Source organism: Talpa europaea, assembly GCF_964194135.1.
Source record: "Talpa europaea genome assembly, chromosome: 13".
Classification (NCBI taxonomy): Eukaryota; Metazoa; Chordata; class Mammalia; order Eulipotyphla; family Talpidae; genus Talpa; species Talpa europaea.
This window is the reverse complement of record NC_140080.1, coordinates 19,925,389-19,950,250: the sequence shown is the minus strand read 5'-3', so window position 1 is coordinate 19,950,250 and position 24,862 is coordinate 19,925,389. Positions and strand designations below refer to the sequence as shown.

At 41.5% G+C, this 24,862-nt stretch overlaps 1 protein-coding gene across 1 annotated transcript in view; it reads right to left on the bottom strand.

The window, feature by feature from the left end:
* Positions 1–6,854: 6,854 nt before the first annotated feature.
* Positions 6,855–24,862, bottom strand: part of PRDM6 (PR/SET domain 6) — a gene marked incomplete at both ends in the record, with an annotated part of 101,416 nt that continues 83,408 nt past the window's right edge. The window contains 3 exons of the mRNA XM_084252217.1: positions 6,855–6,969; positions 13,312–13,488; positions 22,695–23,037. Of these exons, the coding sequence (XP_084108343.1) occupies positions 6,855–6,969; positions 13,312–13,488; positions 22,695–23,037 (635 nt within the window). The remainder of the gene's footprint in view (positions 6,970–13,311; positions 13,489–22,694; positions 23,038–24,862) is intronic.

The window sequence follows — 24,862 nt, the reverse complement described above, 5'->3', positions numbered from 1 at the left end:
GCACTATGAAGTTATCCGTAGCCACTGCAGCACGAGTTCGATCCCTGGCCAGGGAGGTATCCACATGGCACAGCAGACCCCTCCTGTCTCGCCCACTGTTCCTCTCAACAGTGTATTTCAGTACAACTGCCTGCTCTGCTCCCCACTCTGTCTCTGCTGAATCCTCTCACCCCCCGCTCCTCTGGCCTACAAACCAGTTCTTGTAGGCATAAATAAATAAATCTATAAAAAAATAAAATAAAATGGCTGCTCTCTGGACACGTGGCGATCACCTGCTCTGACAGGACTTCTTTCTTTCAAACAAGAAAGCGCCCTTCTGTACAAATATACCCCCAACTTGGTGAAGTTTCTATTAAGATTGTTTTCAGGCACGAATTACGTGCCAAGCTATGGGGCACATAGGCAGCACCAGGGATACTTGGCAAGGTAGGAAATAGGAAATACCAGCTGGAGGCTACCATGTTTGACTGAAGAGGAAAACAGTCAAGACTTTGACAAACAAATGTGTCTGTTAGCATTCCATCCTTAGAAAAGTAGTACATGGTGGCTTCAATGCCAAGGTAAAGAGTTACTCTGTAATAGAGTTGGTTCATGAAGAAATTTGTAAACCGAAGGGTTTTTTTTTTTTTTCCAACATCACTAACAGACTCATCTAGATCACCTCGAAGAACTTGAACTGGTTCCACAAGTCCTTCAAGCATGTAACTACATTATTTGTACCTTTCGCCAAACAAACCTATAATGACTTCAGTCTTTCTACCTCCCAGGCAACCACACAAGCTCCTATTGTTAATGGACACAACTGCATAATTACTCCATTGATGCCTGAAAAGTAACTCACTTAGTATTCAGTCAGAACAAAGAAGGAAAACTAGATTTCACTTAGCTCCATTCAGGATGTGTTTTCACTTGTCAATAGTGTTCAGCCCGAGTTCTGTTCTTGGCCCCTGTCCAACATAACTTGCCTTCTGCCCGCTGCTGTTTGTCCTAATGTACATCACACACTTGAGGGGAGTTTTTTTTTTCTTTTAATATGGACTATAAGTTCCATGTTTGGGGGGGAAATATGCTTGCCAGCAAAGGGCTATGTGACCCACTTGAGGATTACAATTATATCATCAATGATGATGATATGTATTTTAAGGGTATTCCAGCACTTTTTCCCACAAACATATTTTATAAATCAACTATACTTGTGTTTATTTTAAAAAGCTCTTGCTCTCAAAGTCTTGAATAAGGAAATATTTTTCCTTTTTAAGGATTATAGCCATACGGTTTTGGAAGGGAGATTAGTAAGGAAACTAAGGCGAAACACTTATGAAAAAGGGCTGATGATGGTTATCTTTCTTCCAGGCTTACTAAGGACTAAATTATGTTATCTGTTAAGCAGATAAGCTGCTGCCACCGATACTATTTCCGCAAATATCTGAGATAATAAACTCAGACTCGATTTTTCCATGAAAACTTACTTGATTGAGCCCTTTCTAATTTCTGAGTACAATGGCAGCAGCTCAAAACAGAGGGAAGACAATTCAACCATTTTAACTGTTGGCTATTTTCTCATTAAAAAAAATCATTTTCATATTGATCTAATGAAACATGTAAAAGAAGAAACTAAGTGGGAAATAAAATCACAGATCATAGGCTCACTTCTGTGACAAGGTTTCTACAGATAAAAACGTATTATTTTTGGTTTGCCTCTCTCTGGCCAGTTGTAACCGACCATTGATCATTTGGTTTGTAGTATTTAATCTGAGAAGTTCTGAAATGTAGTGGTCCTTCTGGGACTCTATACTATTATTTTGTAGTAGTTCAGGTATGGCTAGTGATGGGAAAATCTCAAATGCTTAGGTGGTTAAGGATCCAAACATCTAGTCACTTTGTAAAAAGGTTCCAAACCTTTTCATTTTGAAAGGATCCTGACGAATGAATGGTATTTCCAGAATCTACTGTTACCACTTAAAAAACCATATCTCTTATTATCTTTCAGGCCATGGGAAATAAAATCAAATTCACATCAAGGAAGGGAAAATGAAACTAACTTTAAAAAAATGAGTTTACTTAGTTTGTTATTCCTTGTCTGGTTTTGCAGGCACACATAGTCTTAATCTGAGAGTGATAGATTTGCTTCTAAATAAAAAGCTGCAGGGGCTGCAAAGAACAATCCCTGAACCCCAGCTCCACGCTGTTCTGGGAAATGCCCTGCTTGTGAAGTGTGCCACGATTCCCAACTAAAACAGCTCAACACACATTAGGTTTGATTTTTAAAATTTGTGCAAAACATATATAGTAAAGATGGCACTTCTACTATGAAAACCAATTAATCAATTTCTTAAACAGCTCTTAAAACCAATTACTACCAATTTGTATTGCAATAAAACCAAGACCCCAATCTTCAGAGGATGAAGTAACTAGAGGAAAAATCCTTTCATTTCAGGGCATGAAGAATTGACAGTGACATTGAAAAGCAACCTTAGCCAAACAACTGCTCTTTCGAAACCAATCGTTATGATCTGCTCTGACAGTGTTCTTGGGGGCACCTGAGTGACATTTAGGAAGCCCCTTAACTGAGTATCACAGTGGGACATAAGGTTAGGGGTGTGTACAAGGGTGGCATTGTCACAGCACGTCACTGGCATGGCCCCAAAGACCCATGGGGCTCTGCAGAATTCCTTCCCTGAGCAACTGCATCCCTGTCCCCAACTGTTGGCTCATCACTTGGAATAGTCTTATAAAATCTCTAAGACTCTAGTCCTAACATTGGTATCTTCATTTCATTGTTCAGACCCAACAGTCCAGTGGGTTAAGCAAAGACAAACATGTTGTGTATCTTAATTTGTTTTGAAATTGCTACCTTTTAGTCTTCCACTGAATCCCCATCTCTCTAATCTCTCAGTTGCAGCAATCTCTGAAAATCCAATAAGACAATGGTCTGAAGGACTGAAGTCCACTTACAAGATTATTTTCTACCAGTCACTTAAGTAATACTACTTATGGCAAACAACTACAATGGTTTTCTTTATACAAGAGTTCAGTTGAGTAAATGAATAAAACAATGACTCACTCAACTGGCGTAAAATTTTGATGAGCTGGTAAATGTTTGTAAATCTTTATGTATCTGACCCAGAACGTAGTTTTCCCAAGATGCAATCCAACAAATCTGAGTCTTGTGACAATAGAGACAACAGAGTTATCAGAACCTTTGTTAGTTAGGCATTTTCTCCAAAAGGCTACACTTGAATAGACAGACATTCAACAATATTTACTAAATGAATCACATGATATAAATTATTCAAGATTAAGTTATACAGGTTTAATTATCCACATAACAACTCCATAAGAGCAAATGTCCCCTGAAAAAAGTCATTTTTAAAGACAAAGACAATGAAAATGAAAAGCTTATCTTAAGAAGAATTCATGCATGTTTCTTGGGGGAAATATTCAGCTTTGCCTAAAAGTAGTGAGATTTTTCTAGAAATGTGATATCTGCAGTCCCACTCCTTTTCCTTTTGCACCCCAACTTTTACCTCGCAGCAGCCTTTGGCTTTGACTCAGCTAGAAAAATGAGTATATACTAGGATGTCACTCAGTCTATCAGAAATAAAAATTGTCCCCACCAATAGAAAAAGGATTGCTTCCAGAGTGAAATACTGCTTCAGTTCCGTATTATCCTTTCTCTCCTAGACACCTTCTTTTTTCATTATTTATTTTTTAATATATTTTTGACATCATTTTTCATTTTTGCACAATGTATGCATTTTTATCTTGGTTATAGTCCCCATACAATTCCCACCCCCCTTGTTTTGATCCTACTCCCTCCTCCCCCCCTGTTGTGTGTCTCTGCTTTATACTTGCTTGTTGATTTTGATTTTTACTTTATTATAATTAGTCTTTTCCTGGTCCCTTATTTAGGTTTTTCTAAATTCCTGCTATAAGTGAGACCATTCGGTATTTTTCTTTTTCTTTCTGGCTTACTTCGCTGAGCATGATCCCTTCCAGCTCCATCCATGTTACTGCAAATTGCATGAGTTTATCTTTTGTGATTGCTGAGACCTTCCTTTTTTCTCAGTGACTCAGAGCATTTATTCTCTTTACTCCATGATTAATTAGCAAGTTACTAAAAAGGAAGAGGGCAAATCTTTATGACTACAGTTACTATCAACCACAGTGACCCAAGGGACAACCTGTCCATTTTAAACAAAAAAAGATAAAGAAATTGCTGGAAAGTTTTAAGGAGAATTTCCTATCCTACTCCTACCTCACCTCACTCAGCCCATAATTCGATTAAAAAATTGGGAACCGAAAGAATCTTTGCCCTGAACTGCTTCAGAGCAAACATGTACTTGTGGCTGTTGTCCTGTCTTGTGACAGATGGGTTAGGCTGCTCTGCTAGAAGCAAGTAATGGCTCAGCAAGGTGAAAACTGCGACCATCCTGAGTTTTCTATTTGCTAAGGAGAAAGTTTTCTGATAGAATAGGTAGGAAATGCATGCAAAGATCTCTCTTAATAACAAAAGAATCAGACAGACTTAAAAGAAGCAGAATAACCTTTTGGTATAGAAGTTACTGCCATATTCAGTGGAAGTTGGGGATCAGCCGGCAAAGCCACGAGAGTGGACAGAACAATTCCATTGTTCTGGGAACTCTTCTCATGATAGAAATCCAGAGCGGTGCCAGGCTTCCCATTCTTGCTCTTGCTCATGGGTGCCAAGGGGTGTAAGTTGTGTTATATTAAGAAAGAAATAGCTGAACTGATGTTTCTTAGTAAAAGCAATACACAAACTATAGGTGAGCTGTCCATTAACATCATTTTCCAAAAGTACAACCAAATGTTTCAACCTTAATAAATGGAACAACTTGGCATCTGTGCAGCAGATCTGTTATTTTCTTACAGGATTTGGGTTAATATGGCTACATACCCCGAGGGCACATATTGTGGGCAAATGTCTCCATCACATAGGACACTGAACGATAAAGTCAGGTCATATTCCTAGCTACCAGAGAGAACACTTTCAACCAGCAAAAGTTACATGGAAGCACAATTGCTTACCCTTCTATGACCAGGAACCCACAAGAAATGGGGGGTGGGGAATTTTAGGTAAGTGAATTGAGTCTGGGAAACAGGTAAGAATCAGTCAACTTCCTCCATTCTTATGGATTTTGAGGTACAGATACATAAATTACAAACACAACTAGTAAAAACCAGTTTTACTCCATTTTAAATGTGGTAGTTGGGCACTAAAGGATAGGGAAGCAAAATGGAAAGGCAAGGAAGATTTTCTGAGAAGCAAATTCATGATGATAGATTAAAATGAACCACACAGTACTTTTCTTCGACTGGTCAGTTCAACTCTGTCTCTTGTCTTTTTGTTGGGGGAAGACAATGGAAGGCAGGGCTAAGAGAGCATGAGTTCCTTAAAAGAGGCTTTATCTTGTTATCCAGTGACCAGGAAATCCACAGAGATTGCTGCTGTTAAGTACTCGCTATCAAACCATGCAGTTTTATCAAGGTTGACCCCATCTCGGCAATGCTGTAGGAAGCTAATGACGGGAGGTGCCACTTCTTCTGATGTTGGACCATTTCGTGGACTGTGACCCAATTTTGTTGAGTACCATTGCAGAATGACCAAAAGGCTTAACACTCAAAGAACACTGACATTCTGTACATCATCTTTTCTCTTTCAATGAATTAATGTTGAAGGAAGAAGAGTATCAAAGACCAGAGGAGATAAACATATCATTCGTATTGATAAAATGAGCTAGTTCCTGGGCAGTCTGTTCTACCCACAACCCTCTCTGTGGCTGCCTCTCAGTGCTTCCAGTCTGGGTTATTTTCACCTGTTTCTGCACAAATACTCCCCACACACTCAGATCTCACCTGTATGAGGAAGGAAGAAGAAATTGCCTACAAGGACCTTGACAAAGAGGCTTGGCACTGCCTTTGCTCATGTATCCAACATGTTTACAGACGCAACAGAAAAATTACTTGAAGCCTCATACCGCACATTCAGCCTCATACTGAAGAACTTTATTTTCATTTTTAAGCTAAATCATTACTGAAAACAAAATTTTCTCAACTAGCTGCTTCAGAACAATATACTGTATTATGAAGCTCCGTACATTTTAAATGTTTTTGAAATTCCGACAGGACAACGTTAAGTCTCCCCCCTCATTTTTTCCCTTGAATTTTGAGATTTAAACCATTTTCTTTTTTTTTCCAGGCTCTTCTGCGTCAAGATCAGGCTGCTGGATGGAAGGAGCCATGCGGAAAGTGTGTGAGAAGTGAGCATGGAAAACAGAAATGGAAGGCCCGTGAGGCTGAAGATGGTGCTGACAGAGACGGTGCCATCTTGCTTCCGTTTCCGAAGTCCCTGCTGTGGCAGCCACATCAGGCCAGGCTGAACAAAATGGCAGAAAGAAGGACTGTACAGTGGGTCTCCTTGAATCATGCTACTAAAAAAAGGTGCAAGAGAAACAAGTCCCTGTGCATTCTTAGTCACGACTGTGGGCAGAGGAACCCATACGTTTCCTGATTCCTCCCTTTGGTATTAAATAACAGTTTAAAAAAGCTTTTTAGAAACAAAGCAAATACATGGTGGGATTGGAAGTGTTAGCCATCCCAGGTTAAGTGTCCACTGAAGTAAGTCTCATCCCTAGTCATAAATAAATAATCTCTTTCCTGGTCTGACTTCCACGCCAGGATCAATATCTCTTAACATCTTACTTATTTTATTACTGCTTTTGGTTTTCTGGGACTGATTGAAAGTTGCTCAGAGGAAATCTTTGGTTTTGCTTAAGTGTCCATGACATTTAATCATGACTTTCCTTGCAGTTTAATTCCAACCAGTCAATCAGTTAATCCACTTCGATTGATTCTGGGCTCTCGGTTATTGGCTTGCACTCATTGGGCATCCGCTGGTGTCGGCTCAGCTGGGTGGCCTGCGTGAAGCTCCGCTCACACCTCTCGCACCTGGTGGAGGCAAGAGAGAAAATTGAGACCAGGGAGCGAGGCCTGCAGGGTGATGGGCTTCCTCTCATCCTGCCTAATCGGATCAGACACTCCAAAGTGGCTTCAGATTTTACCGGCTCAAGAGGTTTAATTGGTGGCTCCTTCCAAGGCCTGGATGCCTGTGATGGGACAAAGCCCATCTGATGCAGAACAGAGGGATCTGTCAATAGGCAGGGGGAAGGTGATTTCTCCAGAGGGCCCTGTCCTGCTGCGCCTCTGATCACTGTCAGTTCAAATAGATAAAGAACAAAAAGAGATTTTTAGGAGTGAGCCATCAAAGCAGCAGCTTGTCTGCAGTTTTCTGCTCCGTAACCCCAAAGAGAAATTGATGACAAATAGAATTTCACTTGCTGCTAATTTAAAATCAGGAATTCTTCTCCCCTTCACACAGCAGCCAAAGAGCGATCATGTCCAGATTTCGAAACTAGAGGAAGCAACACATTAGTTTGTAGTGACTATGGGGGGGGTGGGTGTGGGTGGCAAACTGAGGGTTAAAACTAACTGGCAGTGGGGGGAGGGGAACGGCGGGGATTCAGACAAACCTACAAATAACCAGGTTCGGGAATGTCACCTCTCTCGGAAGTACAGCAGAAAGAATGTCCATGGTGCCCTAAATGAGGCCAGTGTATGTGAGGAGGTGAGAACTGGTTCCACACCTCAAGAACAGGTCTTTAACTTAAAAACAGGAAAGAATCTAATTGGGAGACCCTGGGGTCAACAATCTCCCAGGAAACACACAGTCACTATCAAGATGGGCTACTCAACCTACCAGAACATACACGCGCACACGGATTAACTGTGAACTGTGGAGGTAAGCTGGGGACAGACACACTTCCTTGTCACCACCCTGCTGGTTAGGACTCAGCAGCCACCTTAGTCATCCCCTCTCCTCAAATCTCTGAAGGAAAAGCCATTCAGGAAAACAGCAGACAACAACGACCTCAACAACTTAAGGTCTTGGGGTCCCTGGACAAAGGGGCTTTGGTCAAAGCCATCATGGAAAAGTCCCCATGATCTGGCAGGCGCTCCTCCTAAGTCCCTGCCTCAGGGAAAGAGACCACAGCTGTCCACTTGGGGAATGCCTGCCTGTGCTCTGAATGTCGGGAAGACAGCTGGACTATCTTGCCTGGGTTTTCAGGGGCTCCTGTGCCAACTGTGCATGTCAAGGGGAAGAAGTTGTGTTATTTTGATTGTCTTTCTGTGAATATTTTTAGCAGGCTGTTCCACTGTTAAAAACTGCACTGTGATCTTGACAAATGTATAATGTCAGCTTTAATGTATCAGACCTATCAGCTCAATGAAAATAACTCAGAAGTATTGATCAGCTAATGATTTTTGGTGTATTCATTAACGTCCATGGGCGGCTCATGCCCTCTGCAGAGCTCCTGAAGTGCTGAGGACATGTTAGCGAATTGCTGATTGTTTATTAGAAAACTGATTAGTTACTGGATGAGTGTGTCAAAATATACTACCTTTCACTGCTTGACAAACTTGCAAATGATTATATTCCTTTAAAAAAAATCTGAAGCTCTAGAATCCAATTGCAAGAGAGCAGAATAGCTTGAACAATCACGAGGAGTGGCAATTCTCCTGGATCACACTTTTGCCCTCCTAACTTTATGTATTACAATAGAAAGAATTCACCACTGAGAAGTTTAGCGTTTCCTATCAGGCAAAAATGTGTCTATATGTAATATTTAAATATCCAGTTTGGATGGAGACATTAAGAGGAAAATTACACTTTTCTCAAGGATTTGCCTAAATGCCTCACATACATTTACATTCATGGAACAATTTGTTGTACTAGTCAGGAAATTCACAATCTGATGCATAGGATGGCTTAGATCATCGCTGAACAATCATCTCTAGTGCCATCTGCTCGCCAAGTGTGAGTAAAAACACATGCAGATGTGTAGAAATTTCCCTTAGTCTAGGTCCTTTTTTCAGGAATTTCCCCCTTCTTGAGGAGAGTAGATTGCTGGATATAATAGCTATGTGGGCTGGGAATTACAAGAACACGATTTTTATAATTAAGGAATTCAAGAGAGCTAAATATAATAAATATTTTTTCAAATAAGAGAAACTCAACTCATCATTCTTAATTACTGGAAAATTCCCTTCACACATGATTTCCATAGCTTCATGAAACTCATCAACATAACACCTAGGGTCTGGCAGGTCAGAGCTAGACATTAGCTGGGTTGGCACTGACTTAACTCAACCACATTCCCAGATGAGTGATGGTGCCTGGGTACCCCTGAACAGGGTCTTCATGTGATGAAAGATGACAAAGAAGAAAGATTCAGACAAGTGTTTGTACTCAGGCTCTTGCTCTTGGTGCTCATGTCACAGCCTTGAATGAGGGAACGTGCAGGGACACTGAAATGGAAAGCTGTCCAGATATCTCAGGAAAGACAATGTCCCCAACTTTCTATAAGTATGGGAGTCTTAATTAGACTTGATTTCCTTTTAGACCTGAAATCATTCTTTATCGCTATGATGGTTGACCAGATTATAGGTACAGGGAGATGAATAATTATCACCCGAAAGTGACAGAGGCACAAAACGATGTCAAATTTTATTATATGAAAAACCTGCAAGAAGTTTTCTTCCTGTGCTTCTAGGGCTGGTCACAAAATACTTCTTGAATTGAACCAAACTACACAAGACCTCATACATTTGCTGTGCTCACTGCATATTTAGTGATGAGCTCCTTGATTTGCTTTGATTGTGCCTCGATCTTGTTAAAACACTAGAGGTTTCTTGGAATATCCTTTGATTTTTTTTTATACCAAGCCAAACCGTCTTCACTTAATATGAAATGTAGTGATGAATACTTTTCCCTGCTTCTAACAAAGATGAAGAGAAGAAGCTCTCCTAGGCAAAGCCCTGGTCTTCCCAAGCTCTGAATCCACATTGAGCAGCTCACATGGATCCTCCCAGGTAGAGCAAAAGCATCCCTGAAAGCTTGACAGATTACATTTAGTCACAGAGGAGAAAGGGGTTCTCACTGTAGAGAATAAATTTAAAGCTTGCTCCTTCCTTCCTTTCCTTCCTTCCTGCCTTTCATCCAGTCCTTGAAAATTGCTGTAAAATGAAATGATGTCTTGCTTTTGCTTCTTGTTTTCCATGACCTCTTGTCTCACAGTACAACTGAATGCCCAAAACATCAATATGATGCTTACACATATATATTTGTCCCTATGTGCTCCTTTACTTTGGAAATTCAACTTCCATAGCCTAAGTTAGCTGCTGATGGGCCTGGGATCCATTTAGAGTTTGGGGGATAGAGACTTTCAATAGGATTTCAAGCCATCAGATTGTAAGGCAAAGGCTGGATGAAAAACTCTGCTCTCTTAATGCCCATTCTTCTCTAGTTATCTTTGGATGAGCACCTTGGTCTCCTTCAAAAAGCCACTTTCTCAGTGAGAGATTTCAGAAGTTGAACCCATCTTGACAGCCCATTCTCTAGCAGGCCCCTGAGATTTCTGTGATGGCCTCCTGGACTGCATGGGTGGGAGAGCTGGGCATTATGCCGTTGGGGCATCTATTTGGAAGCTGCCCAAGACATAGCTTAGGCTATACATCTTTACTAGATTCTTCTTTCTTTGCAACATTGTTTATCCAATACCTTTTAGTTGAAGTAGTAAAATTAACAGTGTGGTGAAACCCATTTTATTGACTGATCTGCAATGAAAGTGTTTTTGGTAATGTTTGCTTTATAAGCCTGTAAAAGGATAACTTCATAATATTTACAAATGTCCATGGGATGGATATCCATGAGCTATGGCTGAAAGAGTCCCCAAAACTCTCTTGGGAGACTTCAATCCTGCAAGATACACACCAAAGGAATGAGCTTTTCATTTTCTAGAAGATGTTTAAATCTCAATTTTTTTCTAAAAAGTGTACTCAGATCACCCCCGAATATATTTATTTCTTAGGTTGGAAATAACCACACAGCATGTGGTTAGTTATCTTCATAAGGATAGAAGCTAAAGGAACTAAAAGGTGCCCTCAGAATCTAACCCAACCAAGTCTGGTTGTTTCCTTATTATTTTTTTCCAGATGAGATTAGGTTATGGTTACAAAAAATACTTTTAGAAAGGAAAAGGCTACAATTATTAAATCCCTTCAAATATTAATCTGATGAATTAAAATTAAGTTAACATGGCAACTCTATTGGAAACATGACAAAAACAGGATGTTAAAGAAAAAAATTGAGCGGAGTCAACGAGGTTACACATAAGTAACACCTTAACATTAATAGAAATCTATTTCCCATTTTGACCCTGAAACCTCTTCAATTAATTACTAAAATCTATTTACACAGCAACAAGATAAAAATCAATCTGATTCCTGGCACCGTGTCATCTGGCTGCCCTCTCTAATACAGGAGCCAGGACGATCCCCGGCCCTCTTGCATTTCTGCTGCTGGAAAGCTCTCTTTCTCAAGAGCTCTGGAAATGTGTCCTAGTCATCTTCAACATTAACAGCAGAGGTGACACCCAGCTTGGTCAGCGTTGAGGGCGATGACAAAGTCACAGCATAGGGCACAAATACCTGTGACATCATTGGGAGCTCCATGGGGATGGTGCTAACCCTCTGGCCTTCAGGGTGGATTAGAAAAAGGGATCCTGGTGTGCTGTAGTAGCTGTACTGTTCTAGTGCAGATTCGACATTAGAACCCAACCCTGTCCCCTAAGCAAAAGGCTGTCAGGCAGTGAACAACTGACGTTATTTGTTAATTGTCACTATACAATACACTGTGACATAATTTAGTTAGGAATAATGAACAAAGGTAACCAGTTCATGAAGAGGTGAGTGAAGATGACAGCCTCTTATGAAGTCCTTCTACTGCTGGCAGGTATCGAGGCAGACCCAGACCAGCAGGCTCTGTGCCCCTGAGCTGAATCTGCACGCCATGTGGACACGTGCCATGCTGGTGGGGCCAGAGGGAAAACCACGGAACATGTAGCTCTGGGGAGACTTCTTGACAATCAACAAGGGGATTCATCTCCTACTACCTGAGCCATTTGCTCTCATGTTTGATCTTGCCTAACAGAAGCTAAATAGGGTGTACATCTGTAACCTTTCAATTTTTCTTCTTAGTCAGGGAAAGCCAGGATGACAAATGAGTAAAGAAAGATGTAAGGGGTTGAAGAGATAACTGCTTTGAGACAACCTGACAGTCATACTGGTTTATGCTCCCAAGTCTTTTGACATATATGAGCTGCTAGAAAAGCCTCTTTCCCTCTCTATGTCTGGAAAACTCTTATTCATCCTTCAAAACACATCTTAGTCATGATCTCTGCCAGACAGTATTGATGACTTCACTCTGTGCTACCTGAAATACTATTCACATACATTTCACTGTTTTTCACATTTGCATTTTTCACCCTGTGTTGTAATACTTGCTTATTAATTGAATTGTCCCCAAACTATGAGATCTTCAAAGACCATGGGGAGGGGGGTGGGTGGAAACTCACTAACCTCTGTATTTCTTTTTCCTAGAACAAGTATAACTAGAACAAAAGTAGGTGCTTAATAAATATTTTCTGAATGAATGAATACATAAATGAGTGAATAAGTGAATGAACAGATCATCTTGCTTGATTTAGATGTCTACTGTTTCACGATGGTGCCATATCTAGAAACATACCCTCTTGGCCAGGTGCCCTTACCTTGCCAAAACCCTTGGAATTCAGTTCTACTTCTGCTTTGCACATCCCCTGAATCCTCAAGAACTCAGTCATGCCCTGTGCTTGGTTTTTTCCTTTTTTCACCAACATGGTCATTCTGAGATCCAAAGGGTACACTGAAAAGTCGCAAGTTGGCAGTTATAACACATTCAAACTTCTTTAACATGTAGGAAGGGGCGAGAAAGAGCTCACCAGAATCCCAAAGGGTTCATTTCCCCAAGTGATGTCCTAAATTATGGCCACTGTGTCAAGGACTATGGGGCTTTTCGGTGGCACCCTCTGTGGCTCCCAGTTCAAATTCGAGACACACAGATCCTCAGGAACTATAAGAATCTTAACATACCTCGTACTTGCTTATTTTACTGATGAGAAAACACACCAGAATGGCTGTCTTGTGTTCAGGGTCCCCCAGCCCAAGCCAGGCACAGTGCACACACTTCCTGACTTAATTTTCCAAACGTCACCCATTAAATAAGTTGGTCCTGGGGCAGCCTGGACACTGACCTTCCAACAGTGTCCCCCACCAGCTGGAATAATGAGCAGTGCATGCTGGCTCTCAGGAGAGGGTAGGAGCACGCAGCATGGAGAGCCGGCCGCTACTTACTTGAAGGGCTTTTCTCCAGTGTGGGTTCGGATGTGGTTGTTAAGGGTGGTGGCTCCGGCAAAGGCGCGCCCACAGTAGCCGCACTTGAAAGGCCGGTCGCTGGAGTGAGTGACCACGTGGTTCCTCAGTTCTGAAGGCTGGGAAAAGGATTGGGAGCAGTGGCCGCATTGGTAAGGTCTGGAACAAACAAAGACACCGCCTGGTCATTATTTTCTACGCTGGTTGGGGGGCATCAGAAGCAGGGGAGCAAGGACAGAAACTTGTGGGTGCCACGTTCTCCAAGTTTAAAACAGGGCACAGAGCTCTGGCTGGTGGGTCCCCAGGGCTTGCTACCACAGGAAAAACACAGAGCTGCTGAGGCACATGAATTCCCAATGAATATTCCTTTCTGCTATGAGCCACACTATTTCAAGAAGTCCTGCTTTCTTGCTCTAATCCCCGCCACCCAGATAAACAGCAGTCTACTTCACCAGCATGGAGCATCCAGGCTTGATTAAGCAGGACGTTACAGGATTAAAATGGGCAATTGTTTCTCCTCATTCCAGGGGACTTTCAAGTTTTCAAAGAGAAGTTTATCAATCTTTGACAAATTACACAGGCACTTTATTACAATTTAAAGTGATTCTGCTCAAAAATCAATCATCTAGTTTCCTCTTTACAGGTGTTATTATTTCTGCCAGTTCAGAAGACTGAGGATAAACTGTTCTCATAGGAAATCAACACTGGATGCCAGGTCACACGAGGGTGTTTGGACCTCACGCTCAGTGCCAGGTACACATGGAGGCAAGCCAGGGAGTTGCATGTATGTGCGGACAAATGCCAAACCCTCTGGGTTTCTGTCCCTAGCACAACCCCGACGGTGCATGCACGAACACAGATGTGCACTCAGATGTGTTTCTCTGTAAAAGAAATCCTGACCTCAACTTACTCCCTCTCACTAATATTTATCCATTGGGTCTTTTTTGAACTTCGGTTCCCCAGTTAAATCTGGTAGCAAGCAACGATTTATAGCAGCCCGGAAATGACAGGATGTCACTACATTTATAGGAGGATGGTGATGAGAAAGCAAGTGGAAGTTCAGACAAATACCTGATAATTAGCGAGATTATCAGAGGCCATTCTTTCCAGCTCATGAGAAGTAAATCAATTTTTGGTTTTCATAACATACATTAAAATTCTGTCTTCTCTATAGAGGTTCCTCTGCTTACTGAAGCAAAATTGGATGAGTGATATAAAACCTAGGGAGTTTTCCCTATTCAAAGCTATTTCATATCATTCCTTGACAGGGTTCTAATTTGTTTATCAACATTTCTGTTAAGAAAGTTAATAATCTGTCATGGGGGATTTCAGCAGCGCTCATGAAGCTCTGGTTGGTGGCCCAGACACTTCTGGTTGTGTTCGGAAAGTCCACAGTGAAAGCCGACTTAATTCCTCTACCTTTAACACATGCATAAGATCCAATGAGCAGAAATCAAGATGGCGGGCCAGGAGACAATGGTGACCAAGCGTACAACAATTCAATTAAGTGCAAAATAAAGTGTACCCTCTCATTTGTCAAGCGAAGGGCTTAATTGTGGCTACTTGCCTCACTGAACACAAATACTATTATTTTGCCAGGCTTCAGCACACTGAGCACTGATTGTAGAATTTTTTAGCTTGATTAATAGTCTAGGATTGGTCAATAACTCAATACTATACAATTTTAATTACTTACATTTAGAAATCTATCTAAGTGCTCTCAAACAAGTTTCAAAGAAATATATAAGAGTCCTTGGTAAGGAGTTTATCAATCTTGACAAATTACACATGCATTTTATTACAATTATAAAATAATGCTTTGAGAGCTATTAAAAGTACTGGAGATGAAAATGTGCTTCTCTTGAATACAGTCTTTGTAGTTACCATTAGCCTTAAAGGATTATTCATGAAATAATTCTCAGGGGTGAGGTTTTTTTTTTTTTTTAACATTATTGAAGATTACAAACAAAATAATATATTAATATATGCTATATCCACTGACAATTGATTTTTCTAATAGTGAAGGAACCATTAACATTTATTAGCCTCTGGTTATCTATTTTTAATAGCTATCACAATAAACAATAAGCTGCTAAATAAAACCAATTCATCTTTTCTTTTTTTTCTAACTCTGCTGTCAAAAGTTTCAGTGATTTATTTCCTACAGTCAGAAGTCAATCCATTCTCTTAATGTTAATAGTCACGATGGCAGAGATTTACAGAGAAGAGCAGAAATGACCACAGAGAGGCTTCTGCTGAATTCTTATATCAAATTAATGCCAATAAGAGGCAAACAGGGTTCTAACACATCACCTATGCCCAGCACCTGAGACGCATTTTCCAGTGAACTATGGCACAAAGTTTTTAAAACTGCAGCTTTCAGCTTGATCGAACAGAAGGGCCTAGAATGGAGGAAATTGGTAAGGTGAGTCCTGCTTCGCCCGATACCAGCCATGGGACGCCAGCAACTCACTGAGCTGCCCTGACTCTATTTCATCAGTCTGGTTAGGGGACTAGAATGAACTAGATGCTTCTTCCTGTGATGCCCTATTCCTGCTTTCAGAGAATCAGCATAACTATAGCCCCTAAGAAACTGTCCCAACACAGCCTCACAGAGGCAGTACTGCCAATGTGATCTCCATCTTCCACTGTTTCCTATACATAGAGTTTTCAAAAGCTGTGTGTGTGTGTGTGTGCATGCAAACGTGCTAATTACAACATGAACCATTTAAACTTATTGGTAAATAGCTGAGAGCAACATGAAAATCTAGTGCCACATGGATCACCAAGCCATATTTTGGTTGATCTCAAAAAACAAAATGTTATCTCTTCAATAAGATTTTAGCTCATTCACCTTTACAGAATTGATTTTATGTAGGAGTGAGAACAAAAGTGTATCTTTTACTTGCCACTATAAATAATAGATGGTCTTTCATAAGTCTACAACTGTATAGAAAGTTTGTACTCCGGTAACACAGAAGTTATAGCAAGTAGACAAGATTCCTTCTTTTTCAGGGATTTTAATATTCCCACAAAAAATGAATAAAAGGGAATGATCAAAAATAATTCTAACACCGATTTTGTTCCAGGATTTCATAAGGACCCAGGAATGAAATCATTAAGCCCAAAAGCAGAATTTAGAGAGCATTATTGTCACTATGGAATCTCACACATAACTGCTTCTGGGACATGCCAGAAGAGTTAAGAATATTTATGTCCGGGGCCTCCCTGGTGGTGCAGCGGGTTGTACACAACTGTCCGCAGCCTCTGCAGCGTGGGTTCGATCCCCAGCCGCCCAGGGTGGTACCCACATGGCACAGCAGACCTCTCCTGTCTCTCCCGCTGCCCCCCTCAGCAGTGTTTTTGGTCCGTCTGGCTGTTCTGCTCCCCGCTCTGTCTCTGGTGAATCCTCTCTCTCTCTCTCGCACTTCTGGCCTATACCCCAGTTCTTGTATAAATAAATAAATTTTTTAAAAAGAATATTTATGTCCGTTTCTATCAGCAAACCCTATCTTCTGCTCTCAATTCAGAGCCCCAGGATGTTTGGGGCACAGAATCACTTGTCATGATTCAGCTCTTTATTCTGATGACTAACATTCCCATTAACTTTTCAAGGTCTAGCCAAATGGTACAACTTAATTGATTAAACTTTTAGATACAATCAATTTCAACTCCAAAATCCTGTTTCCCTTTGATGTGCCCTACAGAAGAGGCCTGGAAGGGCGAACATTGCCACATACAGTGCTTAGCTCTCTCCAATCTCTCACATCATTGAACAACTAAGTGGGGACCTCTTTTCTAAAGCTCTGTGAGTCTCTCCCAAACAACACACACATGAGGCATTTCATTATTCTCATAACAAATGCAATGAGCTTCTTCACAGAGAGATAATCCAGAAACATCTTATGGATTTTGAATGACTAGACATGGATAGCAGTATGTTCAGTGATGCAAATGTTGTACATTTATTCTATTCAAGGTGGGCATCACCAGCCATTTGCAGCTGCTTAGCACCTTAAATGTGTAGGGGGTGGGGATGAGACACCAAAGTATTACTTAATTTTGAAGAACTGCCTTTTAAATAATCTTACGTAGCTAGTTCCAGCACAGAAATATCAAGCTTCATGAAAGACTACAGGGGTTTCATAGTCAATAATGAAGTAACTGAAAAACAGACAAAAACAGTTAGCATGTACCCATGCTGATCGATTTTTAAGCAGAAAAATGAGCAGCGAGAAAGTTTTGTCCATCCCTTGGCATCCTCCATAATTGGCAGTTCCTCTGCCAAAGATTACTCCAGTACAATCTGCGATTCGTTTACTTTGGGTCTGTAATTGCTCTGGTGGTACACGTAGGGAAAGGATAAAACATTTAACAAAATTAAGTGTGGCTTAGTTTAAAATATTATTAATCCTTCTTTGATTTTTTTTGTTCATGGCATGAAAGCCTCCAGGACAAAGCTGTTCAGCTGGGGCCACATTCTCTGCTTGCTCCACATCAGTCAGCCTGAGTACTGATCTCCCAACACTTCTAAGGGAGTGCCACGTCGGTCATCGCTGGCTGCGTGGAGTGAGAAAAGAACAAAGCTCTTTGGAAGGAGAGAAAGACTTCAGGGAAGAGGCAAAAACACAGAGCCAAAGAGAGCACAAGGTATGCTAGAAAGAAGACAGCCTTCATGGTGGGGGTGGGAGAGGCAGTGGAGCACAGTCACATTCCAGAGAAACTATTATGGTGATGGATTATCTCTAGGCTCTTCCCAACCTTCTAGAGCCATCCTCTCCTCTGGTACCACCAAATCCAACTACAGACAGTGACGCTGGAAACAAACATGAGCTTCTGGCAGTGTGGCCCAGGAAGCTAGAAGCAAACTTTGCCCACGGCACCAACAATCCAAAAGGGGAAAAAATAAAAAATAAAAAAGCAAAGGATGCACACAAAAAAGAGAAGCATTATAAAAACACTTTCTGCAGAAACATAAAAGTAAACATATTCATCTGAAAATAATCCACAGTGATTGAAGGCTTTGCTGACCCTTTCTGGAGCTCCCCCAGTGGCACTGGTGAGAGTTTCTGTAGCAGGAAGATTAGAGAACAGGGATTTCTAACTCCTGGTTCCAGCAAAAGTGAGTCAAGTTACCCTGACCTAAGTAATAAACTTACGTGAAAACCCAAATGTTTCTGAAGTCCCTAAATAAAAAATGTTGATTGATTTAGATTCCAACAGTTTCTTTCCTTTGAATGTGCTCAAGAAAAGACAAACACTGTATCCTGGAAAGAGGGAAGGAGATATATTTTTTGGTTTTATTTGTTTAATGTTAACAGCACAAAATCAAGCAATAATAAGTGCGTGGCTCTTGGATGCGTGTGGATGGGTTTCTGATGCTCATGGAAATTCCTACCTTGCCAGGTCAAATGAAATTTTGTTCTGCATTCAACGTAAGTAACACAGTAGTGGAAAATCACCATCCCGATACCCCCGGGTATCTTCAGACCTCTTTCCCTTACAATAAGGCATACACTTTTCAGTGGTGCCTCACATCAAAAAGCTACAACACAGTCACAGAAAGTCTCTCTGATGAAGATTCAAATGTCTTCACTTTTATGGCCAGATACTCAGTCTATGAGTGAAAATCTTCTGGACCTAAGATTCAGGGGCCTGTTTCAAATTTGGGCCTGTTTGAAACTCTAACCTGTTTACCTTCTGACTTTGTCTTCTGTCTCCCATTCTTGCCTCTGGTTCTAGCAAGAATTTTCCTATCAAAATAAAAGTGAGATTTTCAAATAGAAGGGAGATGGGTGTGCCTGGCAGGTTCTAAACTTCTTTACTATACACAGCTGAATGGGCATAAACTGTCAGACAAAAGCCAGTTGATAAATGTAGCCAATCACTAAAGAAAATACGGATATTCAGCAATTTTAAGTCTGCCTATGGATAATAAGAAAAGAAGTTCTAAATTTAGCAGCATAAGGAACAAATGTGATATTCCATTTTAGTTCTGTATATTTCTCCTATGTAGCAATTCACCCTTGTGGTTAAAGACTATGGAGAATATCTTTTCCTTCCAAACTTGCTGGGTCAAAGATAGCATTTCAGGTTCCGGAACAGGAAAGAGCTATTCTATAGGAATATGCTGAAGGCAAACTGCGTATTTAGAGTGCAACTAGTGGGCTAAAATGACAGGGACCTCGCTCTGTCTCCCCCATCATCAATAACCAACTCAGGTGAGACAGAGTAAATCTAGAAACTCCCCACCATTGCTAAGAAACACTGTACTTTATTGCATTGATTATAAAGGGAGAAATTTTTGAAATTACAATTCTTAATTTTAATTTACTCATAAATGATGGTGACCACCTCTTAAGTCTTCACCAACAAAGTACAAGGTAGGGAGAAGTAGGATCCCACTGGATGAGAAACTGGACCTTGCTCCGGCTGTCTGCCTACATATCAAGCACTCGCTTTGCCTCACCTGAGGAGACCTGGCCACACCTGACTGGGACACCTGACTCAAAACAGATTGTCAGGGTCCTGCACAGGACAGCTGCCTTGTGTCACCTGGATTTCTGCCTTGAAATTAGCTGGTGGTGGGGGGGGGGGGTGTGCAACTGTATGGGAAATAAAAAAAGAAATTAGCTTGGAATGAGCATTGACCTAAAAATCTCCTGTGGACATGTATTTTGCACAGCGTGTTTTCTAATTTGGCAGGTATTTTTCTGACAGCTGACACAGAGGTATTGCCAAAGGCGATACTATTATATTACAGAACAGACTGCACAGGGTTTCCCAAGTGTAACTGGAGTCAGACAAAACCAGCTGTTTGTGTGTCTTTCTATTTACCATGAGATGTTTTCACGGCTTTGAGTCACATGCAGCATGAAATCATATCAACCTCAAGGTTAAGCTTCGAGTTCCAGAAAATGCCAACTATCAGTTAATTTTACCTTGCATAGGGAGTTATTATGACAATGAATCTCAAGCAGATAATAGCTGCGTACATAAGAACTCACTTGATTTAGAAAATAAGTTCATCCCAACCTGTTAATTCATCTTTTATATTAAAGAAACCACTGAAATGATCTGCAAACTTCAACTATATATGTATATGCACATATACACACATATATATGTTGAGGGTATATGTATCATGGCAAGCAAGGCAAGCTTTCAAAAAAAAATCCTTTCTGAGTAAAGAAAACATTTCTAAAATGTTTGCATGGCCTCTAGGAAGTGTAGAGGCCTGTTGATAATTTTACGAGGAGGCTTTCCTACTGAAGTAAAAGTAAAGGTAGAGCCGCCTCAAAAGTCCTAATGTAGAAACATGTCACTTAATTAGTTGTAGCAATAGGGCCTCCCTGGTGGTGCAGGGGTTAAGTCTCAGTGCTATCATGCTATTGCCGCTGTCTCACCTGCTGTTCCCCTCAGCAGTGTATTTCAGTAAATCCATCAGTTCTACTCCCCATTCTGTCTCTGGTGAATCCTCTCATTCCCCCTGCACCTTTGGCCTTCACCCCAGGTTTTGTATGTATAAAAAAGCATTAATTAAAAAATTAGTTCTAGGGGCCTCCCTGGTGGCGCAAGGGGTTAAGCACCACATTATGAAGCAATCCGAAGCCTCTGCAGCACGAGTTTAAAACCTGGGCGGCCAGGGAGCAACCCATATGGCGCAGTAGACCTTTCCTGACTCGCCAGCTGCTCCCTTCTGCAGTGTATTTCACTCAGTCTGCCTGTTCTGTTCCCCACTCTGTCTCTGGTGAATCCTCTCACACCCTGCATTTCTGGCCTGTACCCCAGTTTTTGTATGCATAAAAAAAGCATTAATAAAAAATTAGTTCTAGCAATGCTTGATGTTAAGCAAGTGTTTTGTAGACTGGGACACATAAAAATGTGTTAAGTTATAAATGTGCCTATGTATCCTAAAATGGACTATTAATACTATTTTAGAAAAGATTCAGCTGCTCTTCATCAACTTTCCATCCCCTCTGCCTGCTGGGTCTTCAAACACAACTGTAACTGGCAGAGCTATTTGGGGAGAGCTGAGAGGATGTTCTGAGGCCAGGAGTCAAATGGCTTGAGGGTGTTCAGTGGCCAAATTAAAAAAATAACCCAGGAGTCCCGATACCTCATCTATCTTCCTTCTAAAAATTATTTTCTGGGCCTCCCCGGTGGCGCAGCGGTTGAGCGCTGGGCTGCGAAGCTTCCCGGAGCCTCTGCAACGCCGGTTCAATCCCCGGCTGCTCCCCAGCCACCTGAGGAGGGTCCCACATGACGCGCACACCTCTCCTGCCGCCCGCTGCTCCCCTCAGCAGTGTACTTCGGTCCTTCTGCCTGCTCTGCTCCCCGCTCTGGTGAATTCTCTCACCCTCCTGCGCTTCTGACTGTACCCAGTGCTTATATAAATAAATAAATGAACAAATCTTTAAAAAAAAATTATTTTCTGCTTTTATATTCAAAGTGCATTTTCAGTGCTATTCTTAGATGTTTGGGGTTTAATGAAATTTTCATAAGCTGCGAAGGAGAGATAAAACACAATCCTTTCTTATTGAATTAATTTGATTTTTGTCTTTTGCACCCCCAGCTATCAAGATTGTCGAATAAACCAGTTTTGATTCATAAATAATAGTTCCATTATATCTACTGTGCCACTCGTCAGAGTACCTGAAATTTTAATTCACTTGTTCAGCTAAATTTCATCCTCAGTTCATGGCCATAAAATTCTTTATTGACAAACTTTCAAACCAACTTTGACTCTGAGGTATCTAGTCAACATTTTTCTTCTGTGTGGATATTAGTTTATTGAATAAGTGGCATCTGTTTTCCTCCACATCACTAGCAGAGTAGGTATTTCCTTTTGACAGCTTTGCAGGATTTATGGGTTTGCATGCTCCGAAGAAAAATAGTACTAAGCAAAAAATTCCAATTCATTACCTCTTAGTACTTAATTAAGTTCATACCCACGGCACACTGGAGGTGAACTCTGAAATGACAGTGACAGCAGCTGAGTGGCCAACTATATTATCTCTGGAAGACAGAGAGGATTCTAATTATCCTGACCTCATTTTCCCATCTATGATATTCATAAATGTTCCTTCTATTTCGCTTCCTGCTGGACTGGGACAGAAGAACGGTTTGGAAAATAAGAGCAGACCCCTCTTATTAGAAAATAAGAGCAGACCCCTCTTAGCCACTGCTCATGCAGCCCGTCTAAACAATAAATCAAACAGTGGCCTAACGCTACTGGATGACCTTCTGGAGCAGGGGTGTTTCCCGGGGTGCAGTGGGAGGCCGAGAGGGGACGCTGCTGGAAGGCCCGAGGTGGGTCGCACGCCTGACCGGGCTCACTCTGTGAGTCGCAGGACGGGGTTTACCTGTCGGGGTTCTGCGTGCACACGTGCATTTGTAAGAGGATCCTCTGTGTGAAAGTCTTAAAGCACTGCCCACACTTCCAAAGGTGCCAGTCACTGAACTCGGAGTGCAGCTGGCTGGTAGACGTGGGGCTCGCGAGGACTCGCTGGTTCTTCACGTTGATTTGGTTAAATCCCGACTCCATGGGCCCAGACTTGTCCAGGAGAGAGAAGTTCCTGGTGCAGGGAGTCTGTGGGAAAACGATGGAGCGCTGTGGGGTGGCAGGGGAGAGTTTGCTGCTCTTGCTGAAGGGCTGCAGGGCGTCCTGTCTGCACATGGCTTCCATTACCGTTGAAGGGACATTTACTAGGAGAACAGCAGGATTTTAGAAAATCAGTTTTATTAGCCCTTAAAATAAGCACAAAAACACATGCTTTTCAAAAGTTCCTATAAATCAGCATTTTAAACATTTGTTTTCCTGGACTCAGAATGAACATGAGAGCAGACAACTTGACATCAGGAGGAAAGCACTGTTATCTCAGATGATGAAGTCATTCAGTGCCTATTTACTAAGCAATTACTGTATGCTCAGGACCCCATCTTTGACGCTGTGCTCTATGAGCTGCGGTTTCATCATCTTTCAACCCCCTTTATGAGGCTGAAAGAAGATAATGGCAGTGTTCTTCCAGAGTCCACTATCACCACAGCCACCATTCTGATGGTTACAGAAAGAGAAGAAACTGGCATGATGGACCTAAATGGGGCAGTAATGGGGGGAGTGTGGAAAGAACTAGAAGAAACATTTCTGAGGAGGGAGACCTCCAGACTTGAGATCTGGTTGTCTGTCTTTTACACTGTTACTGTGTTCACACTACCTCTCTCTTGAATTTGCTGGTCAACACACAGGCTCAGAGGTGACTAGCACCTAATATGCTTATCATTTATTGTTGGTATTTTATAAGGAACTGCTGTATCAGTAAGATGTATTTATTGGTTGTTGCAGAGGGTCAAGAGATGAAAGATCACGGGATGGTCAAGAGAAGAAAATCAGGGAACAAAAAATTGGAAAGGATAAGAGGCAAGAAGGTTGGTAAAGGGAAGTAAATCATGGCTGCTGGCCCCTGGGTCAGGGACACAAGGAATGGAACAAGGGAGTTGGGGCCACTTGTCCTTCCCCACCACAGACCATGGCTGAGCGCGGACCCTCGAACATCCTCAATGTGAACAGAGGATGGTAGCGGGGTGACAGCCAGGTCTCGCGCAAGTGGACAGGGAGAAACCACGCGTGGGGACACAGAGCCATCTGTATAACCACACACACCAGGTGACTCCAACAACCGCCTATTGCATTCTGTCAGCATGGCCTGGCCTGTCTCAGAAAGGAAAACTGAAAGGACTCACAGACATGGAAAGAGCATCTAGAATCTGTTGAGTTGGCAATTCTTTGCCCTGATCACATGTTAGACTCATGGAGATTTTTTTAAAATTAAATCAGTATCTCTTGGTAGGGTCTGGGCATCTGCATTTTAAAGCTTCTCCAGGCGCTTCTAAAGATGTGCAATTAAGGCTAAGAAACTGACCTGCGCTCAAATAAAAAAGCTGAAGCCCAACAAGATCATATGGCTTATTTTGGGGCGTGCACTTATGTAGGGTCGTGCACTCAGTCATTCTGGAAGGTTTAGTTTTCCAACTTACAGGGCATTTTTTTTTTTTTGCCACATTGCGTCTGCTCATGAGCTGGGTTTCAAAACTAAAAAGGACATTTTAGAGCTAGCACAGAGTTGTGTGTGTGTTGATACATCATGCACAAAGACATGGACATAACAGGCATGGAAGTCATACAGATGCACCTGCACACACACATGCATTTACATGTTCAAAGCTACAGTTTCAACTTCTGCAGCAAAAGTGCATAATCAGCATGAACTTTGAATACACATTTTAGACTTTGAAAAAAAATCTTTGCATAGGCTGTTACTTTTTAAGAAGACAATGAAAGAGAAGAAGCAATATTTTATCATGTCTTAGTACTTTTGAAATAAAAACAACAGCCTTGTGAGATAAGGGTAGAGCTCATCTCACTCAGCTCTTTTAAAACTAACCCTGAAGAGACAAAGCAGAGGCTAAACCACACGTTTTCAGCCAATGCTAAGCTCTCGTGGGTTGGTAAATGCAGACGAACAAGTAGGAA